The 26244-nt window shown below is 37.2% G+C and overlaps 1 protein-coding gene across 13 annotated transcripts in view; it reads right to left on the bottom strand.

Moving 5' to 3' along the window:
- NFX1 (nuclear transcription factor, X-box binding 1) overlaps window positions 1–26244 on the bottom strand; it is a 71559-nt gene that overhangs the window by 29167 nt on the left and 16148 nt on the right. For all 13 annotated transcript variants that reach the window (XR_014229566.1, XR_014229567.1, XR_014229568.1 and 10 more), the window contains exons 4-17: window positions 24095–24172; window positions 21879–21984; window positions 14450–14521; window positions 13191–13330; window positions 12032–12131; window positions 11685–11902; window positions 10474–10571; window positions 9076–9106; window positions 7864–7946; window positions 7194–7302; window positions 2541–2660; window positions 1790–1869; window positions 1230–1460; window positions 863–936 (exon numbers count right to left, since the gene is read on the bottom strand). Coding sequence is in view for 10 of the 13 variants with exons in the window: in XM_082325016.1 (XP_082181142.1) it covers window positions 863–936; window positions 1230–1460; window positions 1790–1869; window positions 2541–2660; window positions 7194–7302; window positions 7864–7946; window positions 9076–9106; window positions 10474–10571; window positions 11685–11902; window positions 12032–12131; window positions 13191–13330; window positions 14450–14521; window positions 21879–21984; window positions 24095–24172 (1540 nt within the window). In the remaining 3 variants the exon portion in view is untranslated. The remainder of the gene's footprint in view (window positions 1–862; window positions 937–1229; window positions 1461–1789; window positions 1870–2540; window positions 2661–7193; window positions 7303–7863; window positions 7947–9075; window positions 9107–10473; window positions 10572–11684; window positions 11903–12031; window positions 12132–13190; window positions 13331–14449; window positions 14522–21878; window positions 21985–24094; window positions 24173–26244) is intronic.

A 26244-nucleotide genomic window follows, 5' to 3' on the forward strand; every position in this document is an offset into this window, starting at 1 on the left:
AGTATCAGGCCCTCAAATAGCAGTTCCAAATAAAAACAATCATTAGGAAGCTTTCTTTGAAAGCCAAGAAGAATCTGTGACTGTGCTCTCCTATCAATTGAGCTGCAGAGCAGAACTCTGGCTGCATAACAACTCTCTAGATTAATTTTTTGACTCCCTCTCAATCACAGCCTCAGAATAATATTTTTTTATTCTTATTATTACTGTTTTGCTATTTTCAGTTTAAAAGTTCCAAAGCCCTACTTTTCTTCTTTTCCTTGTCCCTTCCTTGCCCTCTCTCATAAGAGAGAAAGAAAAATAAGTTTAGAAATAGGATCCGAAGACAAATCTATTGTAATAAATGGAATTGGGTAGGACTCAGTTTGCATATTAAGAATGAAGATTTAGATGCCAAAGCTCTCCTGCCTAAATTTAGCTATTTCAGAATGACTTTAAATCAATCTTTAGCTTCCATCATCTGTATTGACTAGGTCCCATTACACATTAAGGGAAACTTAGACAGCAACTCACACATGGACTGCTATATGTAATCACCTACATTAAGAAGCCTGAATCTGGACCTGCCCAATTAGTCTGTATCTAATTGCTCTGTGTGGGTAGAGCAGAATTCCACAGGTGGGAGATTTAGCCTTTGACACACCACCACAGTTAGACTAACAACAGTGAAAAGAGGAATATGTTCTAGTACAGCACAGCTGGTATGAAAGCTCAGGGGAATACAAAAAAAAGAAGCTGTACGTGAAAGTACAAAGCAAGTGTGAAAAAGCTTGTGAATTAAATATATTTAGTCAAGCCTGAAATTTAATCGAACTGCAAAGAAGTAAGTCCAGTAAGGAATTAAAATAATTATTACAGTACAAACCTTTGATATGTATTAGATGCTTCTGAGCAAATCATACTCTCCTTTCTTCTTCCACATTCACATTGAAGATCAACCTGTTGTACCACAAAAGAGAGCAGCTTTTTGAAACTTTTGTCTTTTTATGGCCATAGAGGGGTGTGAAAGAGGTAAATTTACTCCTTTAAAAAGTCCCATTTCAGTGGAATAATGACTAATTGAAAGTGAATAGTAGTTTTTTAAAAAAAATTCTATATTACAAGTTTACAGAAAAAATGTCATGCTATGAATTATACAAACATGCCATTTTTTGTCACAACTGTTACTGGCTGACAATTAAACCATACAATTCACCTGTGAATTTGCAGTGAATTTTCTTTGGGTATCTAACCTTTGCACAGCAGGATGTTGTCGGGCAGGGTGAAGAAGGATGACATGGAGCCATACAGGGATGATTACAATATAGCCTTGGAATAATACATGGCTGTTTACACTCTTCATCTATAAGACATTCTCCTTTATGACAGATTCTTTTACATTTGTGCATTCCACATTTTAACATTTGATTGCAGCGAAGTCCGCAGGAAATATCAGTGAGATGACAAGGAATATTACTTCGCAGCTGGAAGAGGGGAGGAAAAAGATGACAACTAAAAATGAAATATTATAAATGCAAACCTCAAAGTACTTTCACTGTTCACACCTTCATTTGGCACTGTCCATGCAAAAATTGTAATACTGAAATATCTTAGGACAATGACCGAGTTTTTATATCATAGTCCAATATAGCAGTTGCTGAATGCGTATGGCACAAGAGACATACTTTTCTAATTTAATCACATTACACTCAAACTCCAGTAACATACTGCATTCCAAAGAGGCCACAAAAATCTAAGCCTACAGTTCTAGAACATTATGTAGTATTCAAAAACATTAAGTGTCCAGACTTACTTCATGCTTGCCCATACACCATTTCTGAGTGAGATAGGTACAGGGTGGACATTTCTCCTCGCTATGACAGGAATGGTACACTGCAGTCACAAAATGATAAAAGCCAGCACAGTTTTATTAACATACTTCAGTCAAATGCATTAAAAGAGACAGTAAAGACTATTAAACATGAGTTTGCATTTCAGAACTACACAATTTATGGGAAGTATGACGCTTCATGCAAGGATAATTTGTTCTTTAAAGTACTCTTTAAAAATTATGATGGCAAGTTTTTAGGTGAATATTCTTCCATATTTTCTAAATTTAATAACAGAGAATTTTGTAACTTCTGAGCAGGGTTATACTACCAGGCAGAATTTGTCAGAAAGCATATCTGTTTGACCTGTGCTATATTTTTTGCAATCAGCCAACGTAATTCCAAGGTACACAGAAACTAACTGTTCATTAAATGATCCTACTGGTTTCAACAGAGCACTTAATCTTTGGAACACAGCATTTAACGTGCTGTGACTATTAATAATGATCAGAAAAAATCCAATGCTTTTACAAGTCAGAAGTACCACTACTAGTATTCATAGCAAGTTTTTAGTTGGTTGGCTTTTAAGTGTAGACTTTTGGAAATATTCACAAACTACTGAAAAAGCATCTAATAAAAAAGCAAATGTATGTTCAAACAGACCTATATACACTTTTCCACATTTTGATTAAAACAAAACAAAAAACCCAAGCAAAACTGAATGGCCTGACTTACCTGGATGATCACAGTCATGGGGCCTGGTGCATGTTTTTTTACACTCTGGTGGCTGAGTGCCACAGGGGACAGGGGGGTAAATGACAGATTCACCACAATAACAAGTTAACTCATCAAAACCTGAAAAAACAAGTCAAATATATCCCAATGGGTACATGTATTTGCACTTCTCCACAATGAGAAATCTTTAAATAACATGCAAATGTTTTACTCCAGCTTTGTTCTTCAATATTAAGCACCACTGTAGTGAATTTATTAGCTTTTACGGCTCCTACAAGAAAACTGGACTATGATCACTTCATTAGGCATTATGCTTGCTTTTAGAGAGTAGTTCTTTGATGGCAACATTTTGAATTGGAGCAAGAGAAATGCTCATGTCAAGTTGAAAGCTGTTGCTGTTCTATCCTTGACTTAAAAATTGGGAGATATCTCTTGAATTCCCTTCCAGAAAGCACATCATCCAAATCTTGTGCTCCAAACTTCGCCCCACCATCACTTTTTCAGATCAGTGGTTAGATTTTGTCCTTTTGCCAAGCCCTGCACATGGTACTGGGAAGATTCCAGAGAAAATGACCAAAAGGCCACCAGTCTGTAGACTTCTTCCTATAATTTCTTCTGTATAGTTTTTTTATGTCATTTAGTATTACGTGGATCTTCATATGCAGCTTATGAACCTGTCCAAATACTTCAAAGCCAACTTTGCATGTCTTGGAAGTTCTCTGTCTCAGGCAGTATACTTTCCTTCCCCGCCCCCCACCTCCTTCCACATCTGGGAAACAGATTTTAAACTCTTATCACAAGATTCCAAATCCCGGTGATAAAATAAACAAAGGAATAGAAATACTTACATACACCATCCCAACTAAAACTTAACACTGCACAAAAATTAATACAGTTCACTGCTGTTTTTCAGACTCTAAAGAAACTGGGAGGGAACTGATTGGAATGCAAATTACAGTTCAAACAGGTAAATCCTTAGAAAAATAGGATACTAAGAGAAAAATATTAACATCAGAAGTAATATAGAAGGAGATCTGACAACAAAAAGAGAATATGATTGGTCTATAAACCAATAAAGAGATAGTGGATCAGGAAGAACAAGAGAGAATGATGGAGGAGGTAAGAGAATAATGAGGCAATAAAAATACAATACAACAATTCCAACTTGAAAAGATGATGAGTGTGTTAAGGGAGCTGCTGAATTCAGCAAGTTCTCTGAATCTGGGAATCACAGGATTCCTCCCTTCCTAGTCTACCAAAGCAAAATCTGTTGAACTCTAAAACCCCAAAGGGTCCTACTGTCCCACTTCCATGGATATGATGGCTGCTGGACTAATATGCAGGTCCGGCCAGTAGCAAGTCTGAACACATATTCCAGAGAGACAAGACACACAATACACATGATAACAACATGACCGGACACACAGACTAACACAGAGCCAACTGAACAAGATTCACGTACATAGGAATACCAATAGCCAAGTCCTCTTCCTCCTCTCCAGCTCATCAGGATTGAAGTTCACACACACACACGCATACACTCTAGATTCACAGGCACACCACATTCATGGATCTCAAATATTAGCATAGGCACTGTCTAATATCCACACCTGGACAGACCCCTCACCCAGTCACTGGCTAAAACCTTGCATATTTCCAGAGGCAGATCTCCTCTACCAGCCAGCCAGTCCACCTTTGAAGCAAGTTCATTAGCAAACTATCTAGACATACACAGGCACACACAGGACTGAAATTAACAAGGGAATCACACCCCACCCCCGATCTCTCCAGGTGCCCCCCCCGGACCAAGGGGCACCTGTAACTTGTGATCCCATTCTCCAGCTGCTGGCATACAATTTAAGTCTGCCTGGTCTCTCCAGCTGCTAGCATAGAGACTATGTGCTCCCATGATCTACAGCCAAGTCTCCAGTTGCTGGCACTTAAACCTCTCATACACAGAACAGAGAATGAGATTACACTGAAAGATACTAAATCTTAACTAGGACAGGATAGATAGTTGTCGTCAGGTGCACACAGATCTACCAGAGAAGTACACTGACCAGCAGCTTCATTTGTGCAAGTGGTGCCTTTCATCTCTCCTCCTCTCCATTTTCCCATGCATCCACCTTGATTCCTCCCAAATAATCTACAGAAATACATTTCTCCTCATTGGTCCCAGTTTAGCTACATCTGTACCCAAATCTGCTATTTCTGGTGTCATTAGCTAGGTCATCCCAGCATCACACAACTACTTAAGTTCTCTTGGCCTTGCAATATTCCACTCCCAAAAACATTCCCAATACCTTCCTCCACCAATTATCTGGGAAGCTCAGTCATCTCTCACCCTTAACATCTGTGAAATCCATTCATTCCTCATGGCACTACCTTGAAACTTTTGTCAGCTTTTCACTGTGCTTTTTGTTATGTTCAGAAATTTCTCATGTCCAGTTGTTTTTTGTGGTCTGTTCAGTCAGTTAAATCTCAGGCCAGGTCCTAGTCATTTGCCCGTGTATCTTAGAGTGCAGCAGTTAGTAGAAAGGATCATAATTTTTGTCTAAGGAGACTTAGTTACAATAAATTCCAGCAAACAAGAATGCTCGGGAGAACAAAACTTTGAGGGTTAGAAGAAAGAAGTAGAAAAAGCTGAGAAGTTTCAGAATGCCCATCGATTTTCTGTGGAAAGCAAGCATGGGAAAGTGTAGGGCTTTTGTCATCCCTCACTAAAGGTCTTGAAACTACCTATAACCCTCCAGGCTTCAAAGCCACAAGTCTTCCTTGGTCCAGGAAGATGAAAGACCAGAGACCAAGGTCCCTGGAAGATCTGAGTGTTAGACAGCTACGCTGGCTGCTTGTTGTTGATGAGAAGCGATAGGTGAAGAATCTGAACTGTAATGAAGGTTCCTTAAGTAGCACTAATCAGGATAACAGGGAGGGAGTGCAGAGAGGTCTGATCTAAAGAGTAGAAATACAACTTAAAAAAAAAAAAAAAGGCAGCTGTCTAATGCTGACATCATTTATTTTTCCCAAGAGATGTATTGCTGTCTTGAAGTAGACCAGGTGTGTATAAAGAGACCCCAGCATAGAAAGGAACCTCACCTCTCATCACGGAGGAAATGACACTGGAAAGGTACAGTACCTGGGAAGCACACAGAACCACAGAGGTGAAGATGCACAGGAGTATTGCATCTTGATGCCAGCGCTCACCATTCCCAGCAAAAACAGTAGTGGAGATGAAAGCAGGGGCAAGAAATCCAATCTAATGAGACCATGCCATGGCCCATGATACCATGGCTGATGCAGCCCAACTGCAAAGTGGTGGCTAGACAAGTGGATCAGAGGCAAGGATGGACTTCTTAGTGCTGAGAAGCACTCCCCATCAACTACAGGGTCAGAATCACACAATGATCTGAAATCTCAACTAGCAGCATCCAGAGAAAGCAGGTAAGAAGTCTCTGAAGATGCTGCTTAGCTGATTTACCTCTGGACAGATTCAGAACGGGAGACTTCAGGGACACAAAGATTTAAGCCAGATCATCATAAGTATCTGGTTCCTTGAATAGGTAGCTGCTTTTCCTGTGCTCAGAAAAGGGCCTCACTGCAAAATTTCAGCAGTGAAGTTTGACCTCTCAATTGCATCACATCCAACAGTGGAACAATTTACAGGGGAGGCAATCATTAGGTCTCTCCAGGCTAAGACAGGCATCCGAATCTTAGGTCTGAGAGTGAAATATAATCGTCAAAAATACTACAGCAATGTGGAGAAGTTTAATGATCTTGAAGATCAAACCCATGAAATCCAGTGAAGAAAAACAACCGCTCAGAAAAATCTGTGCATTCTGACTCAACTAGACCAGAAGTTACTAACAGGACCTTTGAGACGGTCAGATTACTATTTTGCTTTGTCGACATTTATTTTTTTAAAGAGAGGTACAGTCAGCATGCATGTCATACTCATAGGCTATTAAAACAGATTACAACTATTTCAACCACAGTGAGCTTTAGAGACTCAGGAACTGGCACAGCTTTTAATAGAGTACATACCTGTCTAGCTATTGAACCAGCTTAAGTCTTTTGTTCAGCTGTCCTAAGAAAATTAATACCTGCTGGCTGTCAATCTATTTCTAGCAATTCAGTACTAATTTTCACCATCCAGAATGTGACCAGAAGGCCTAAGACACACATGACTGACATCTCTTATTTCTTCAGATTGTCCTGTCCAGAGAAAAATCACTAGTGTTCCAAGTTGGGAAAGTCTGAATTCTAAGCAGCTAAACAAATTCTGCTACATACCTCAATATCTTTAACAGTTACTACATTGTTAAACAAGAGTTCCCTTAACTTAGAAATTATCTTTCTAAACTGCTTTTTTTTCCTTGCATGATTCCTCAAATTCTTTAAGTGATTGCAGATCAACAAATATAACTGAATATATTTCACTATAATTCAATTTTAACTATTAAAATCCAACACTTAGTAAACTCATCTAAAATGAAATAACTTTCTCTTTCATGAAAAAAAACATACAATCAAAATCAACTGCATATTCTTCAGGTTCTGGTCAATTTGGATCACATTCTCTGTCCAACTCTGGCCAGTTAAGTGAATAAATTTCTATAATACATAAGAAATAATGTACTCTTGCACGTAACTCACTTGTTTGCCAGCATGTCTGACAACTGCCCCGATGACAGGGTTCTTCACATCTGTGAAGCCCACAGTTGAGTTTACGACCACAAACCAAAGAACACTTATGTTCTGTGTCCTAGGGGAAGGCAAAAAAGAAAAGGAGAATTAAACTATAAACCCCATTTGTTTATTTTTCTCTGTGAGGTCACAAGCTACTAACGGACAAAACTGTATAGTGCAAAAAAATAGCTTAGGCCTGATCTATACAGTCGCTGTATGGATACACAACTTTTAAAGTGGATTCTGTTAAGACCTCTGTTGCAGACATAGCTACATCGCAGCTTATGCTTCTTGTATTAAGTATCTTGTATTAAGTATTCTATTAAGTACCTTGCTTCTTGTATCCTTCCCCTCCCCATTCACCCTGGAATCACTGCGTTGACAAAAAGCACCTTTACACTGATTTAATTGCATTTAGGCTGGAACATGGTTTTACATTTATAATGATACCCATAAAAACAAATGCTGCAAAATAAATGCACACACATGAACTTTTTGAGCTCGACCAATACTGCAAATAGAGACTGAAGATGCACAAAAATGGAAAGATACAAAAACAAAAAAATCTTTTAACATCACAACGAAAACCAAACACACACCACAATGAATAGTTTTATAAAACCACACATAAACTTACCACACAGCAAACTTCATTACACTTGTGTCGTCCACATGATCTTTTCTTGTTGCATCGCTTGTCACACATGAATGTAATAGCAGCTATTAAAAACAAAACAAAAAAACCAAAACCAGTCACAACTCGTACAGCTTTGCTTATGCTGAGAACAAAAGCTGTGGTCACAATATTATGCTAAGGCTGTTGCAGAGCATGGTCTAGAAGAGACTAATACAGAGTAAGTCAGCAAACTTAATTTACTTGCTCTTCCACATTTAACTCCCCATGTGAACACTTGGCTTCCATTAAACAAACGTTTGCTCAGAAGGATTTTGGAGAGCAGAATACATGAAACTAGTTTATTTCACATTAGTCTTTACACCATAAACTCTGCACAACAGAACACAGAAAACAGGATATCCTGATACACCGGAGTACCACAAACATCCAATTTAAGACTGCTCAAATTAGTAAGGCAGTAAAAGTCAGCTAAATACAACTACTGCTGATATGCTCATGAAACTAGTGCTAACAAAGAACATCCTTATCACCATCCACAGGTAACAAAAGCAATCACTTCTGGATTCTGAAAAGGAAAGTCTTCATAGAGAAAAGCTCAAATTAGGAAATATGCCTATTACTACCTTATATATCTTGTAAATAAGTACCTCAGTATGACAGGGGTCCATCAAGTAAACATGTCACTGAGGTGAATTTTGAAATGCTACATCCAGAATACCAAGAACTGCCGAATGGGAACACTCGGCCAGGCTCAGATGCAAAGACCAGCAGCATACAACTGTGAAGCACAATCAAAGCTTGTATTTCCCCAGGAACTTAGATAAGAGCAGAGCAAAAGCATTACTTTGCATCTGAGCTGTGCAAGCTGACCCAAAGGCATGCAGGATGCCAGGGGGTAACCCACTGAATATGGCAGGTGGCATAAGAAACTGTTCAAATTGAAACAGACAGCTTGTCTGGAATCTTCGAGATCAAATGCTGAATAAGTCTTTCCTTATATAAAAGATGGATAGAAATCAAAAAGGTTTATTTCAAACCTCTTCCCAAAAGTAGCAGCATCTCAAGAAATGACCAACTTGGCACAGAAGTATGGATAAAAGAAGCAGTACAGATCAGAAGTTCCCCAACTTCATTAATCAACCCCAAAATTAATATGAGCTGTGTATCATTTTTAAAACAATTTCACATTATATATGTAACATAATATTGTACCTTTATTTCTGAGGAGAGCACATGGGACTTCCTAGGAAGCAAACAGGGAGCCATTAGGTTAAAACAGATAAAACAACTGAAACTTACTTATCTAGAAAACACCTAGTCACATGATACAGAAAGAAGCAGCACTCTCAGTTTTCATGTGTATAACACTTCTGTATACAGAAGTGAAACAAAAGCTGGGAAAAAATCCTCAAATCTTTTAAACGCAATACTTTTTCCTTAGAGGTTCAATACCAATAAAAAAAAATTGTAGCTTTGTGTTCCCCACTTAATTCAGCAGATAATGCTGTGAAGTGACAGAAACATGTTTGTCCTAAGAAACCAGAAACTTGCATGGCAGAAACCAAAAAAGAGAGAAAGTGAAGTCAAATCTCATGATCAAAGACGTTTTACCTAGATTAAAGACCTCAACATGAAAATAAAAGGTGATGTATGGAAAGAACATTGTTGATCGACTACATTAATCTTCAGTCATCACAACTTTACATTCTGAGTTGTCATTTCTGAGCATCACATTTTTTATGACTGATTTAAATTATCACTGTAGTTCACTCATACTTTTTCAAGCAGCAGCTTTCTGGTGTCCAAGAAGCTGATTAACTAAACCCCAAATCTCACTACTTCGTTTCAGGCCTCAAAATGAAAGATAATCTGAAGCCTTCTACCCCATAACTACCTTCAGCAAACTTGCAGGAGAAATCTGTTCCAACCTCAAGCAAAGCTTCAGTCATTTCTATGAACTCATAGACATATATTCAGAAGCCATCTCTGCTTATAGATGATATATAATAGGTCAGAAAAGTCATTAAGGCTCCTGCGAGAGTAGCCAAAGATTTCAAAGCTATGATCACAGAAAGTAGCATAGTTGAAAAATATACTAATTATTATATAACAATTGCTGAGAATCTGCTGGGTCACTATATAAATGTATGAAGAATGGCGATGAGTGAAAACTTCATATTCTCCCCAAAAAATTCTACAACAAATCTACAAGCTATTACTATAAAATTTTAGTTAGCTTTTTATGTTAGGCTACCTTTCTTCTCTCAGTTTACATAACTCTTGGTAAAACTACCATTCTTTGTGCTATATAAATACTGCAGGATAATACAGGACTTTGCAGCCAGCATAAACAAACAGAATTCTGTGTAAACTCTGCAAAAACACTTCAAAAAATTGCCTTCACAGTAAGTAGCCTATGTTAGCACTTCACAGTATAATCTAGTTAGCATCTATCAGTTAGTATACAATGGAGGTTCTTGCAACTAAGGAGCACAGCACTTCTTATACTTCTTAGCTTTCTTTTCATCAACTACTTCAGCTCCTTTTTCTCCACAGCTTTAAAAAACAACAAAGATTACCTGTTTCCATGGTCAAGCTTCATAAACTCACCTTTTTTTTGAAGCCACACCTACAATAAATATTTGATGTGTGAGAACATGGTCTACAGTCTCCTTCATGGCAAAGGCTTTCACATGTATGAATGAACTCTACCAAAATGAAAATACAAAGATTAACAATTAATTAAAAAAAAAAAAAAAAAAAAAATCCATGACCTGGAACTTCATATTTATTAGGAGCACCACCGGTCAAAGATTATGTGTAGCTGGGTTTCCAAACAAATTAACTATTTTAAGTTAAATGTGCATTAGATTTTGCTATTATTTTCAACTTTGTAATCCTGAATCTATAGACCAGAGTTTCAGGTCTACAATTAACTTTGAAAATGCATACATTTTAAATATTTTTTGCATTAACATATGGGGGGGGGGGAAGAGATTTTGTGTGATACTATCTTACCCAAATTCCAGGAATTTTAAGTAATTTTTTCTTCCTTTTCAGCCCAAAAGAATGCCTTACTATGCATATCTTCATATTTCACTTAACTAGGTTAACTGAAATTCAACTAAAAGCAGAATTACTCATTCCCTTTCTACTTGTTGACCTTGGAGTGACAGAATGCATCAGTCATTAATAAGAAGCCCTCATCTTGACAGCATTGGTCTCTCTCCTCTCTAAAGTCTAACAAATCACAATTAAATATGTTGTCTGTAAAACTGGAGCTTCACACAATCTCACAGTTAAATACACTTCAGTTACCTAATGTACTTATTGCAGTGTCAAATTGCTTCTGCTCATAACTTTCTCCAACCTTCCAATGCTACTTTTTACTTCATGACCCTCTTACCTTCAGTAAATACTCATTTTCTGCTGCTGTATCTGAACAAAGTCATTTATCTCTACCAGTCTCCACATGAAAGCCAAAAATCTAGGTGGGCTTTTAAAAGACATCAGTACCTACTACTCTCTGGAAATTCCTACAGCTCTATTGCTCTGCTGATATAGGAAACATGCATGCAAACAAAATTTAAAAGGCTAGCTAGTGTTAGTGCTTTCTAGACAAATATATTTCCTCATTTTAAGGTATCATTATAAACAAACGACCAGACTGCAGGCTCTGCAGTGGCTTTTACACTCAGTTTGGTTAAAACCCAAAATCACTGATCAAATATTTATTTCTTGAAATGAAACAGTTAAGGATCACTTTTTTTTTAAAAACAATGAGATAATTTGAATACTCTGATGCAGAAAGTTCTAATTACCATAGCTACCACAAGAAAGGGGTTTGCCACATGTTTTTCCACACGATGGGATAGGGTCTGTGCATATTTTACGTTCAACACATCCTAGTTCCAGTAACTTGCTGAGAGGAGTCTGACCACAGGGACAGCGATACACTACTTGTGGAAGTCGTGGACAGAGCTGGCAAGGTTGAGGATGGCATACTTGTGTACAGTTGTGCCTCCCACAATTTAATTTTCTGGAAAAAAAAGAAACAAAAAACAAAACAAAACAAAGAAAAAGGGGAGTTATCTAAGAGTATCATGATCACTGAGTGTGAATAAAATGACCTTTTTCTTTTCAGAAGCCTAAATTATAGTGACCTTACTTGCCACATATATTCTGACATGAGAAATTCCCAAATCCATCTGAGAATTCTTCCTTTGTCCCACACAATACTTCTTTAAAGCTGCTTCCACAGTAACACACTGAAAGAAAGCAATATTCCACAGAAAACACAAGAGAATATCAGTGAGAAAAATCCTCCAGCAGTACAGCAATTATAAAAAGGTAAAATGTGAAAAATTGTTACAGTCAGTTGTTAGAAGGATAATTAAGTTGCTCTTTAGATTTATTTCAGCAATAGAGGTTTCTCAGTCCTACAGAAGCTGGAATACCTGTTTTATTTGTTTTGATAAGGAGATAAAAACTAATCTGGACAAAAAGCTTACTTATTAAAGCAGTATACATAACAAGTTAATTATTACCTTAAAAGTTGAGAAAATTAACTTGCAGTTTTCTATATAAGCTGTTCAACAAAAATGTGTTCGTATACTGGCACACATACTTGGACAATTTAATTTCCATTCAAGACCAAGTTTAGAAAATTTTAACAGAATCCGTGAGTAGCTTGTTGAAATGTGCTTTCCTTTAACTCTTTCTATTCTTCTTCCATGTGCTGTTTAATCAAGTCTCAGAATTATAGTAAAAGATTAAATAGGATCATGAGACAATTCAGGTCAGAAGGGCCCTCAGGCGATCAGCTAGTCCAAGCCCTTACTTAAAGCACAGTCAGCAATGAGATCAGACCACATTACTCAGTATTTTATTCAGCTGGGTCTTGAAAACCTTCAAGTTTCCAAGAGAGTTTTTCCTTATACCTAGTTATAACATTTCCACTTAGGCTCACTGTCTCTCATCCTCCCCCCATGCACAGCCTGTCTCTGTCTTCTTGATTATCTCCAATTAGCTACTGAAATGCCACTACTCAGCCTTCTCAAGCTAACAAAGCCCATTACCACCAGCCTGTCCTAATAGGGCACATGCTCCAACAGCGTAATCATCTTGGCAGGACTCTTTCTAGTCATGTTTATATTCTTATTTAAATATATAGTGATGCTGACACATTTTCAATTTTTTAAATATTCTAGCAATAGATTTTGGTTTTGTTAAGTAAAAATAAAGCACTTGCCTCTTGGTACTGTTTTTTTTCACCCTCTTGTTTTCATAGTGTAGAGTGGATATACATAAGGCATTCCAATACTTACCTTGCTGTGCTGTTAATTGGCAAGGTGAACATTTTCCTGCATGGCACACTTGAGTACAGCTGTGCTTACCACAGTTTAAAGTATTTCCACATACATTAGAACAATGAATTTTTGTTGATTGGCCACAGCGAACTGAATGACTGTAGAGAAACGACACCATAGTCTGTCAGCTACCGTAATATCTACAGAGCATTTATTCAAAAGGAAAATACTTTTTCAGTAAAATGCCAAAGCCTTTGAAAGGAAGCATAACTTACTAATTAAAGAGTTTTTAGGAAATAACTCCCCCTATCTTTCCTTCTGCTTCCCATCTCCCACTCCCTAAAATAGGACACTTATCACAGTAGTGAGTCTATGTGATCTTACTATGTAAAATAAAATTCAGTAATCTACAACCAATCTATTTTTCTACTGAAGACAAAGTGCTTTCAATGACAAATACTGCCACAGAAGTAGCTGTACCTTTTTGAAAAATTAAGATCACTTAATATTACATTCAAACTTTCAGAAATAATTGTAAAAGTCTGAAAACCTTTTTTCTAGAGCAAGAATGCTAACACTGAAACCGGGTTTTGGTTTGTTTTGGTTCTGGAAATGAGCACAGGCAAACATTTTATTACACAGAATCAGTTCTAGGTAGCTAGAACAGGGACTCTAAACTCAGAACAACTGAATATGAGAGATCACAGATAGTATGGGCAGCACAGTCTTGCTGTTGGCAATGACACTATATGCATCAAACATGCAAGGAAAAGACAGCCTTCAGTCTGGCATATACTACAGACTTCTCTCTTGCTAGGGGTAGAGCTTCCCAGAAATGTATGTGTTATTTTTGAAATCATTATTTCTGGAATGGAGTAACTCAACATTACATTCCATTCAGACAGAAAAGGTGTGAACTTTTTTCTACTTCTTCCTCCGTCTCTTCTACAAAATAAAATAAAGAAATACTAGAATAGGATTTCAAAATCAAATCAATTCAGACTACTTGGACAATTCAGCTACATGTATCATAAATTGATTTTAATACAGACAACTTTTTAAATTATTTTTATTTTCTTAAAAGATTAAAAGTAATTGCATTTTTTTAAAATATAAAATTCTCCAAATTATTTTAGCACACAAATAAAAGTTACAGCTCAGAATAAACTTTGTTCTGTAAACTTTTAATAAACTATAAGAAAGTAAAAATTTATTATATAAACTTTTAATAAACTATTCTTATATAAATTTTGTTTGTATAATAGAAGCGTTCTCACCTTGTTTGTCCACATTCACATGTTTTTGTCACAAAGGCTGGGCACGAAGGGCAAGGTCCTGGATGGCACAGGCTTAAAAAAGTCAAAAAGGCAAACAAAATCGTAAAGTTAACTTTAGCTTTGCTACAGTCCCAGAGAAACAATCCACCATGACCCAATCCGCAGTGCATTATCAGAACATTATACAAGCCACCTACACTGCTGCAGGGTATGAAAGCATTATTAACACAAGGAAAAAAAAAATATTAGATTATTACAGTTGCATCAGTCTCAAATGTCACTGATGTTGAAGGAAAAGCAGTATTCCTGCTGCTGTCAAATCAATAGTAACAGTGCTACTAACACATTTCATATTTTGCATTTCACCAGCAGACATGCATCAACTCAAGTGTGTTCATCACTGGTAACACTCAAAACAAATATCACATGTCCAAACCATTAATACATTTCTTTCTTCAGTGATCTTAAATAAATTAGAGACAAAAATTTCTCTATGAATGTCTTCTTTTGAGTTGGTGGCTTTATCTTTGAACTCAGCATTTCTAGCGCCACCAGTAAGAGCTGTTGCTCCTCTTCCTGTAAGGTAATGCATGGCAGATGCAGCAAGTCTGCCTCAGTTTTCTTTCTTACCACCAAGTACAATTCCCTGTGAGTGTCATCAATGCCAGTCCTCTACTCGATCATCAGATCTCACCTCCTACTTCAAGAAACACTAGATGGTCCCTATCTGCATATAGGACCTCTGCTGGGCACAGACAAGCCCAGGTTTGTGAAATTACATTTAACTTGTCTGCACTCTTTCTTAGCTAGCTCCCAGTTCCTTTCATTTGCAAATACAGCAACTCTCCTGTGGAGCAATTCTTATTGTTCAGGACTGACTAGCCCAGATGTCCTAGCCAAAAGAAAAAAAAAAAAGGAAAAAAAAAAACCATAAACACAGACTACCCAATCACATGGTAATTACTAAATTCCCCAAGTACAGTCGCTACACAAGTACTAATTAGTACACCAGTTACTACAGTCATATGCAATATAATTGAGTCATGTCAGCAGTTTGTCAACAGTGGTCAGGCTCCCTTTTCCTCTGCCACTCCTCCCAGTTGACAACAAGGCCTAATTTACCACCCAACTTATGTCAGCTGTACCAGTAAAGCCAAACCAGTACACGATAAACCAATTCACCACCAAAAAAAAAAACCACACCACCAAAAAACCCACAATCCTCCCTCTTTGATAAATCAGTTTTATGGCATAATGAAGAGTTAAATAAGCACCAGAGCAGGGACAAGGAAAGGGAGAAAAAAGCAAAACTGGATGGAGCACGGAAAATATGATACAGAGGGAAACAGGAAGAAAGCAAAAGCACTAAATGAATTAAAACTGTACTGTGGAACTTCAGACAATGAGAATTAACTTATGCATTCTGCAACAGAAAACCTCTTGTAAAAGGACAGCACTATATATTTCACTGTCCTGGATTCAATTCTCACAGACCCATGTAGGATTCTAAAGGCTGGATGCCAGCTTATAAACTTAAAAAATCAGATTAAAAGTAGATATAAACTCAAAATACTACGATCTAGGTTACAACCTGGAAAAGGGAGAAGACACATCATCTTCAGAAATCTTGTCATGTTACATTTTCTACCTGGTATATTATTTTCCTCAACACCGTCATATTCAAGCAATGTTAACATTGCTTCCATAAGCCCAGTCTTGGCACGCTTTCTGATGATACTATACCACACAACAGCAATTTATACTGATCACAGATATTTTTAAGTTGTAAATACCTGTAATAGTAGACTGCAGTCTTACAGCAAGATTCCTTCTGTTAGAAGAGTATCACACAATTGATTTCCAGACATCTCTAAGTTTTGATAATGTGTGTTTCTGAGACTGTTTTAAGTAAGCTTGTGTCACTTTGTTAACATGAACAGAAAAATTCTAGTAATGCAAAAAACTAACCTTTTGAAACCGAACTTCTGTATTTAAAAATAAGTATTCTTTATGCATCCCCCTCAGATACACTCACTTGCATGCTACTTATTTAGCAAGTGTCTCTGGTATAATTTGGTTTATGCAGAAGCTATAGTATATCTACAGTTCCAGGATTCACTTGATCAATACAACAACAGTTAAGACAGAAATTCAAATTTCATTCAGCACACAGAAACACACAGAAAGTGCGGAAAATTCTCCTTAGATGATAAAGATGGGTGATACTGTAGAGTTTTAGTCTGTTTTAAGGGACTAAGAAAAAAGTTAAAGTTAAATGACTTAACAGTGTTACAAACTAAACTCAAAAAGACAGGCTGAAGACTTCAGTACTAACTTCTGTTCAGTGAACAAAGTCTTATTTTTACTGAAACTCCATTACCTATCATTAGCATGGAGGATTTAGCTCACAATTTACTGCTGCTGCTCTAGAGAACTGGCATACAAGAAAGGTTGTGATGATAGATACATCCAGACGTAGGAAAAATTAAACTCCATTTGCCTGACAGTGAAAATACTAGATACTGTAAGACAGCCCAAAGGGACTTCCAGTAACTGCTGTGGAAAAGATTACAGCATCAAAGATGTATGAAGGAAGACCAGACACTAAAATTTAAACTAGTAGAGAGAAAATTTCATTTGCTGCCTTTGTAAGACCTTTTTCAAACGCTCTCAAGGCCTTGCGTGATTCCAGTTGGCAGGGAGATCTTCAGAGTTCTTCAGAGTTCACTTGAGAGTTTGAACTTTGGAGTTCATTGTCATGAAGTTTATTATCCGGAACATTTTCTTGAAAGCTAAGCTAGATGTTTCTTTGATGTAGAACCTAACAGAGTGAAATGAATTTCAGTGTATTTAAACTAAAAATGCGAAGAGAACCCACTTTGTGAAGGGCTATGCACGCCACAACTTACACTAGCAAAAGGCTTGCAAAGCACTCTCTTCAAACAGCTGCTTGCCTGTTCCTCAGCTCTGCCAAGACAGCTGTTTATATAAATGGCTACTAACCCATTTCAATAAATCTGAGCAAATATTAAAGATTTGTTATTAAAACCGTATAAAGTAGTCTCACTCATTTTCACCAAAATGGGCTAGCTAGTGCCACACTTAAGCATCCAACTAAACTCTACACCACGGAAAGAAGATTAACACAATGATATCTACATTTAAAAAAAAAAAAAAGTCAGATTCAGGAAATACAGTTGGGAATTGGCCAACCATTAAAATATGTATACGCGAGGCGGGGGGAGGAAGGGAGTAAACCCCCAAACCCCAAAATATAAATGAATAACCAAAATACCACTTCAGTAGAAAATCATTTGTTCTGGTGGTATAAAGGGGATCAACACATAGGTGTAAGCTGGTAGGCTGAAGAATTCCTGTATCTCTCTAAACTCTTTTTTTAAATTTGAACACCAATTTCAGACATTCCTTACAAGTGTAAAAGAGATGCCAAATAATTTGAAAGCCATAACCACCAGGGTCATAAAACCTAAGGAAACATAGCTCTGATTCAAACTGAAAATATGTAGGATGCATACATCTTATTACAAAATTTTAGACAGTGCTTAAAGACAAAGGCCTCAAAAACAATGGTCTAACACTGCAAAGTAGACAACTATGATCAATTAGACCCCTCCCACATACAACACACTTCTTGCCTGAACCTTGCTGTCATCCTAATCTCTCAACCAGGATATGAGCTTTAATATCCTTTCCAAAAGCGTTTATGTGATGCTGAGAGCTCTAGACATTCTTATTACCCACATCAGGATCTGTTCTCTTTTGAAACTTAATTATTTGCATCAATTTCTTGCAAGGAGATATCCTGCCTAGCAGAATGCATTTGATGCATTCTGAATTTGCCACCTTCTGATTTAATTGAAGGTCTCATTTCCTACTCAGGGAACACAGCAGGGGGAAAATCCCTGTATTTTTAATGTTTTCTTGATAAAACTAATCACTTTACAAAGTATTAAAGTAAAAGGATCCAAATCTTTTCCCATGACTTTTAATCCGATTCTTTCTCCTCAGCCACAAGAGTCTGATGCTTACTCAGTTTTAAAGGGAAAACAGATTCTCAAGTAACTTAATCCATTTTGATCCACTTCGACTTGCTACTTCATATTACATTAAGAATAATGTAACCACCTAAGCAGCACTTGGAATAGCACAACTGCCACCACCAAAAGATTACGTCACCAGTCACATCACTCTCAGAGCTGCTCATTCCACAGGGGACAATCGTTCGCACAAGGCTAGCATATAGCATAACACAATGTATACACAAGGCAGGCAGCAGGAGGGAGGCTGAAGGTTAGACCACCACCAACTATTACAATGGCTTACTTACACCACCTCCTGTACTTGCACATTTCATCTATGTGGCAGAGGGAGCAAATACAAGTATCCCAATGCAAAGCAATGAGAACAATGTTCCTGTGATGTCACATATGAGGAGAAAAGGGGATGATGTTTGTTTGATCCTGGTAACATCACATCAGATAGCTGCAGTGTAGATACATGGTGTGTGGTTTCTGAAAACTGATCGACAATACTGCAATTCAGATTCTGTTGCTAGGCACTGCATAAGTAATTCTGATATAAAGAGCAGAGGATAGCTATAAGCATCTCAATCTCCCATACTGTGATTGTTGATGTAATAGCCACAAAGATAAGAAACTAAGCAAGAATCCCATGACTCATAAAGCAGGTTCCCTAAGACTCAGATTCAAGTCCCACCAATAAATAGTGTTCATAACAGGATTCATCCAGATTAGCTCTGTCACAGGCTCACGGACTGCAGATACAGAGGTCTGCTCAACTGGAAGACAATGGATGGAGCTGGACTTTAAATGACAGTCCCACGTACTTCAACTACAAAAGGCTTCCCAGAATAGACAGTATTAAATACTGGAGAAAGGGCAACATCAGGAACGCCACACCAAGACTCAGACACCACGCCAGACTCAGTCCACTGCCCATAACAATGGACACAGCCATACTATTAACTAAAGTCACACAGACTTGAGAAGAGCATGAATAGTTTACTCCAGAGAATTCATTGTCCAGTCACACTGTGAGGCAGAAGGTCTTGACAATGACACGAAATGTTTGACTGGCGGGGGGGGGGGGGGGGGGGGGGGGGGCGCTTTTAGGATCCCAGTGAGCAGAATGGCATTTCTGGTTCAAACCTTATCACCTTATGGGAACCTGTGGGAGCAAGGGAAAAAGGTACACAGCAGATCCACAATCCAAAGAAACAAGTGCTTGCAAGAAAGAGTTCTGAGATCATCTAAACTCAAGCAAGAACCACAGAACAGACTCCTGGTCCCGAGGGCAACAAGTCCACCTTTGAGTACTCTCTCGAGGGAAAACTCTGCCCAGATACAGATCATGATTCGGACTTCTAGATCAGTTGAGGTTGTCCAGTGGAGAGGAGGTGGTAAGATAGACTGCGAAAGATGCATTCAGATGATAAAGCTCCGCATTTCTAACTCCACCACTTCCTGATACAGCAAGAGGGAACCAGGTTTCTACTTGCTTTTTGATACAGCAGATAGAGGCAGAGTGTGTCTTCATAAATACCTAAGATTCCCACACGGGAGGAAGAAGTGTCCAACATATACTGAGCAATGTCCAAAACTGGGTAACACTGATGCTGAAAGTACATTCCTCTCCAGATCACTATCACAAATCAGAGAGTGCCAAAACCACCCATTATCTTGATCTGCACTCTTGCTGTTTCCTTACCTCCAGGGTTGGATGATCTCAGCATGGTTTTACTCATGTGGAACAATGCTGAATGATAACACTTTCAAATTTGCTACAACTTAAACTGGTAGCAAATTGGGACTTTAAAAAGTCACAATTTTCAAAGCTCTTGATGCAGATCAGACTACCAGGGACTATGAATTTGTAGCTTTCAATAGGCACAATACTGCCACCACTGTTGAGAAGACTTCCCAGAAGAGAATGCCAGAGACTGAACCTCTGCTGTAGAGTGCCACAGGAAAGAAGAGGAAAAGAACAGCTGTTTCTTCCAAGCACTATAGGAAAGTTTGTCAGGTAGCAAACTGCAGTCGGGGAGTTCTCAAAGTAGCCAAGGAGTCTACTTATTTCTGACTGGGCAAAGAAGTTCTCCACGGACACATGCCTCTCCTGAGATGGAGGCCAGAAGCTGGCCTCCAAGAGAATCAGTGTTCTGCTGAGTCAGGATATCAGCTACATCAAGCAAAGTCTGAAAGCTGATCTGTGTTTCAGTTTTACTCTGCAAACCACAGTGAGGAGGATCTAGTATGACGATGAATTAAGAAAACAGCTATAGCACTGAAATGACAGTCTGAAAAGAAATCAAATATAATATTTTCATGTGTGGGAAAGAAGTATTAAAGAGTAAAGAAATATTCTTTCATTCAACAAGATGTTGAAATACGTTTGAGAGAACGCATTAAAGAAAAAGTTTGGAGTAAAGTTCTAGTAAAGTTCTAAGTTTTAGTAAACCTTGGAAAAAGTGTAAGATGACAATCTATTTGTTGGAATGACTGAAGTTTTTGATTGTGTACCAAGAGCAGAAACAATTGCTTCTGACTATTAAAAACTTCTCAAAACAGAAATATCAACAGGCATTATGGACCAACTGCCACACATGGAAAATGAAGCTAGATACACTAGGAACAACATATGATTTATTTTTCTGACTAGCAAGCACATTTATACATTGAAAAAGCTTGCCTAATGCTGTTAACCTTATCAATATAATACTACCACACTGCTAAAAAAAGATCTAAAGGAAAACATCCAAAACTGAAAATAGAACTGGTCTTCTTTGCCTCTCTTCATTGAATTATACTAATAAATGTTAGCAAAACCAATCCGAATTATGTATACTGATTAAGATCTCCATGAGGGATTCTGGTTCAACCATCTGGTGGTCTCAACAAATAGATAAATACATATAATGCCCTCTTAACAGTTTACAAGCCAAAGAAAAGAAAAAGAAACAAAGGACAGAAGTAAGCGGTTCTTTAGTTTAACCAAGTACCACTGCTCTTAGATTAAGATAGACAAAGACTATTACAGGAAAAGCAGCACCTAAAATGTCTGGTGGACCACTGGACACACATTTAAAATTACTTCTATTCACTATTATTTCTCTACTTCAATGAAAGTTCTTGAAACGCAGTCAGGCAGCTGGTTCAGTTCCTAAAATATAATGGAAATGTTGCTACAACTGTTGTTGCTGACCTCCTGTTCATCCTCTCTGATGAACTCACTTTAGACATACAAATAGCCTCTATTTCTTCCAGGCTTCAGTTGAGCTATAAGCCAAATACACCTCTAACCATATCCTATAGTCAAAAAATACCCAGATACAGTCTTCAGAAATTTTCTCTGGATCATTTCAATATTCCCATAATAAACATTTACTTACATGTTACAAAGATGTGGACAGTCCAAACACTGTCTCTTCTTTCCACAAAGTTCCCCACAGCTATGTGGGATTTCATTTCTATTCCATTCAGGATTGTGCACCTTACCTAAACCATGACAAAGACAAAAACATATTTATTGCCTTGAATACAATACTGAATTTGAGAAAAATATCACACCAAAAAGAAAAAGCTGTATTTTCAATACTGGCAGTAGTCTTTGAAAAACAAAATGACACAAGATGTTTTATGTTTTTCTCAGCTTTCAGTGTTAATATATACTCAACTTCTTTAAAAGTAAGTGCCACTGAAATATCAAGCTCTAGAAGATTCTTTCCTTCTATGCTCTCAGCAGGCACTTAGGTAGCTAGTATTTTACATTAAATTAAACTGATAAAATAGAAGAAAATTAAAAGTCCCCTTTAGTTAGTCAGGGTGCATAGTAGGTAAGAAAATTAAAGGGTGAAACTCCCTTGCTGCCTCAACACAGAAGAAAACAAGCAAACAAACAAAGAGACACTATTGCCAGAAAGTAAGATCTAGCTGGTAAGGTGATGGGGAATAGGGGCAGAATGAAATGACTGGGCAAATTATAAAAGTCACTTCTCTCAAAAGAAGCAGACTCTACATAAATCTAAACATTAAAGGTTGACATTTTTATGAATGCGGCAGGAAGTCTTGAACAAGAACTGATAAATCCCGTATGTTAGTTTCAAGTATTCTCTATTTCAGATAAGTACTCAAACCATATTTTAATTGATCTGAAATGCTGTTAGCAGATCTTATAGCTCTGAGTGCATGAGATGATCATCAAGGTTAAAGTTAATTGCCATGGTTAACACAAGCAAACCTAATTTGGCTCTCTGCAAGAGGGGAATGAAATTAACAATGAAGCAACTGAGCCAATGTTACAAATCTGAGTTGCAACAATTAAAAACACCAAGAAAATGTGTTTTTGGTGACACAGTTATATAATTTTAACACTTTTAGGACATTTTTGTGTATTCTACAAGTAGCAAGTTAGTAAAATACAAGTAAACACCACATTTGGCATTTATTCACTGGAGTTTCAATTAAACTAGTTGAATACCCCAGTAAACCCTGAAAATTAGAAGATTAAGAAGAAAACTAAACTAGGAATATCCTCATGGAATAGTGAGAAAAAAAAAAAACCCCACACTTAACCATACTCAACAAATAGGTAGTATTTTGCATCAAATAGAAGATAGCTTTGCATAAGCAACTGGTGATGTCCAAATGCTGTATCATTAATGTAAAGTTACCTATAGAAGATTAAAGTCTTATGTTCCAACACAGTGCTCTGCTAGTATTAACCCTGTGGGCAACTTGAGGTTCCTATTGTACATCTCCCAAAACTGTGAAACAGTCTTTAAGCTTAGGCAGAATTTCTTTCCTATTTAACAGATGGATGACCTGTCTTAAAAGTGTAATTTTCATTTGGAATCAAAACATTAATGGTAACTGAATTATTATCCCTGTAATTGTAATATTTCACACATTGTCATATAAAAACTCTGTCTTACCTGCATTGCACTGTTCTTAACTGATGCACTGACACATTTAGATAAAGAGAACTTTAGATAAAATTGTTACCTATTACAGCATAAGTCTAGTTTCTTTAGGGCAAGTTCACTGACTCCCAGTTCCTGTCTCAATTCCAGAATATTCTGTTTTGTAGAAAGCAAGGTGAAACTGTCCAGTGACTCTGACTTAAGGAAGGGAAAGCTACATGAAATCAACACAAATTTCAAAGTGTAAATCCGAAACAAAGTTTATTTGCATGTATGCAACTAAGTAACATCATTCATTTCTCCCTTTTTGTCGTACACTTAGAGCTTAGTGAATGTCGTACTCCCAACTCAAGAAAGACATGACACATGCAGGTTATTTCAGTCCTTCTACAGAAAGCAAGCTTGTAGGATAGCAGCCCAATTCTATTATTATTTTATAAAAATCACTATTTTTACACAGTGATATGAAAATATTTATCACTTATGATTTAATATTTCATTTTTAAATGTTTTAAGCAACATGTGTGTGATTCTCTGCACAGCCACCTTCCAGTGTCAACAAAGTTTTAAACAAGGTTAAACTTCAGGGATGTAGGCAAACAAGCAGCAATATCGGAATTCAAATTAAGAAAAAGAATTAAAGTGACAAAATTGTTTTTCTTTGCAAAAGCAAGCAAGAAACTCACCACAGAAACACGTGTAAGTTTTAGGAACTTGCGTAGAAGCATTCTGACAAGCTGGACATCTCCAACCACTATTACCATCTGTAGATAAAAAAAATAAAGATAAAAATGACTTGAAGTAAATAAAGGAGCTAATTTGCAAACCTAGAATAAGTGCTCTCACTGGGTTTCTTACCACAGCTGCAACCAAACTAAGTTTTCCATTTACTCAGAAGTGGTGAGAAAGCATGTTAATAAAAATGCATTTTATACAGTATCAAGATACACACAGAAGTGGTACTTCATCTGATCAGGCTCCAACTTTATATAGAGGCAAGAACAAATTTTAAAATCGCACTTTTTCTATTATCACATACCCTGTTATAAGACATTCTACTAGAATATAGACAGTCTTCACCATATCTAAAGATGCGAGAGAAAAAAAGCATTAAAGTGTTGGAAATTGGTGAGAAATATATAATTACCTACAGTCTTAAGCACAACCTGTATTTTCCTTTTCGTTATCGTCTCATGTTATGAGTTTGTGTCTTGTAGAAGACCAAGTTAGTATTGCTTCATGTCCAGAATAAATCAGTGCTATATAAATCAGAATAATCTACTTCAATTAATTTAAAGGTGACAATACCTAGCTATTGACTAGGACATTATTCTCCAAGTTGTTATTTTATTAAATAGTAGTTTTCTTGCTTCTGCATTTCAGAAGGGTGTTGGTTAGCAGTAAAGGAAGAACTTCAGTGTAAGGAAAACGACATTCATGAAGATGTTTCCCAAATTCAGTACATATCTGGCTATGAAGAATACCAGTGTGAGAGCACTACTGAACACAAAGCAGGGCAGGGAGGAGAGAGAGAGATTTTTTTTTTTTTTAGAGAGAGAAAGAGAGAGATTAAAAATATATATATATACACACACATATAAATTGATTAGTTCTTACTGTCTCTCTTAACCAATCAATTTAGTGTGCTGGTAAATTAATAAAGCTATGATTTTAGAACTGTTCTTTGTGATTAAGAAACGTGACCAGATTTATGATATTTTCACATTATGAATACAGGAGGGATTGCAAACAGGAAACCCTATGTGTGACACAACAACTGCACTGTTGTGCAGGTTGACAGGTGTTGACAGGCACACCTAGGTTCGCTATCAATTGGATACGAGACTTCTTACATTAGCCATCATAATGCACGACGGCAATGATTTTCACAAACTGGAAATGATACAGATTATAGACTACTTGGACACTCTTGAAATGCAAATCTAAAGCATGTCTATTCTTTTCAATACTTGATGCCTATTCATACCCCTCGTTATCCTGGTTCATTTCATTGTGCCACCAAGACTGCTGCAGAGAGCTGTACAATTATGAGCTGAGCACCCGTATGACAGTGGCACAAGGAGTATACTCTCATATTCATGCTCAAGACCAACTTGCATTTCCTGACCACGATTTTTTTTTATTTGACTGTTACAAACTGAAGCATCTCAGAGAGAAGTGTTAAAAGCTACAGGTAAAAACTGGCAGTGGGGGACTGAAAGGGGACAAAGCTTATGTGGCCCCTCCCAAAGGTAGGATACTCAACCCTAAGGGATTCCCTATAGAATTACTTTGTACAGTATACTTAACTATTACGTTAAAAATATAATTTCTTTCATTGTTATTCCATGTTATGTTTTTCAAAAGCTGTGAAGGTAAGCCTATCATCAAAGCTTCAGGAAGCCAGCAGAAGGCCTCTCCTATCAACACCTCTCCCCGAGCAGGATGCCGAGTCTTCTACAAGCAACAGTTTCTCTAGAGTATAGTGAAGGTCCTTGTAAAACAGGAAGGTTTTACCAAGGAAAACAGCTTTTCAAGATAAATTTTGTTCTTCTTAATCATTGATTATCCTTTGCTCCTCTAAGACATAACTACATTCATGTGGGTCCACCCACAAGGAACATGCACGGTTACTTTCCTCCAAAAATTCACGAAATAAAAGTTTTCTTCCTGGATTCAGATGCAAGTACAGTAGGATTGAATAACAGTAGGATGATTATTGACACCCACATTTGTAAGGAGTGGTCCTGTAATGACTCTTTACAAGTCCTGATTACTGAAGAAAGTAAGAATGAGGATGACTCTACTGAATGAACATTCCAGTCTCATGAATCCT

This window comes from Platalea leucorodia (assembly GCF_965183815.1).
Source record: "Platalea leucorodia genome assembly, chromosome: 1".
Classification (NCBI taxonomy): domain Eukaryota; kingdom Metazoa; phylum Chordata; class Aves; order Pelecaniformes; family Threskiornithidae; genus Platalea; species Platalea leucorodia.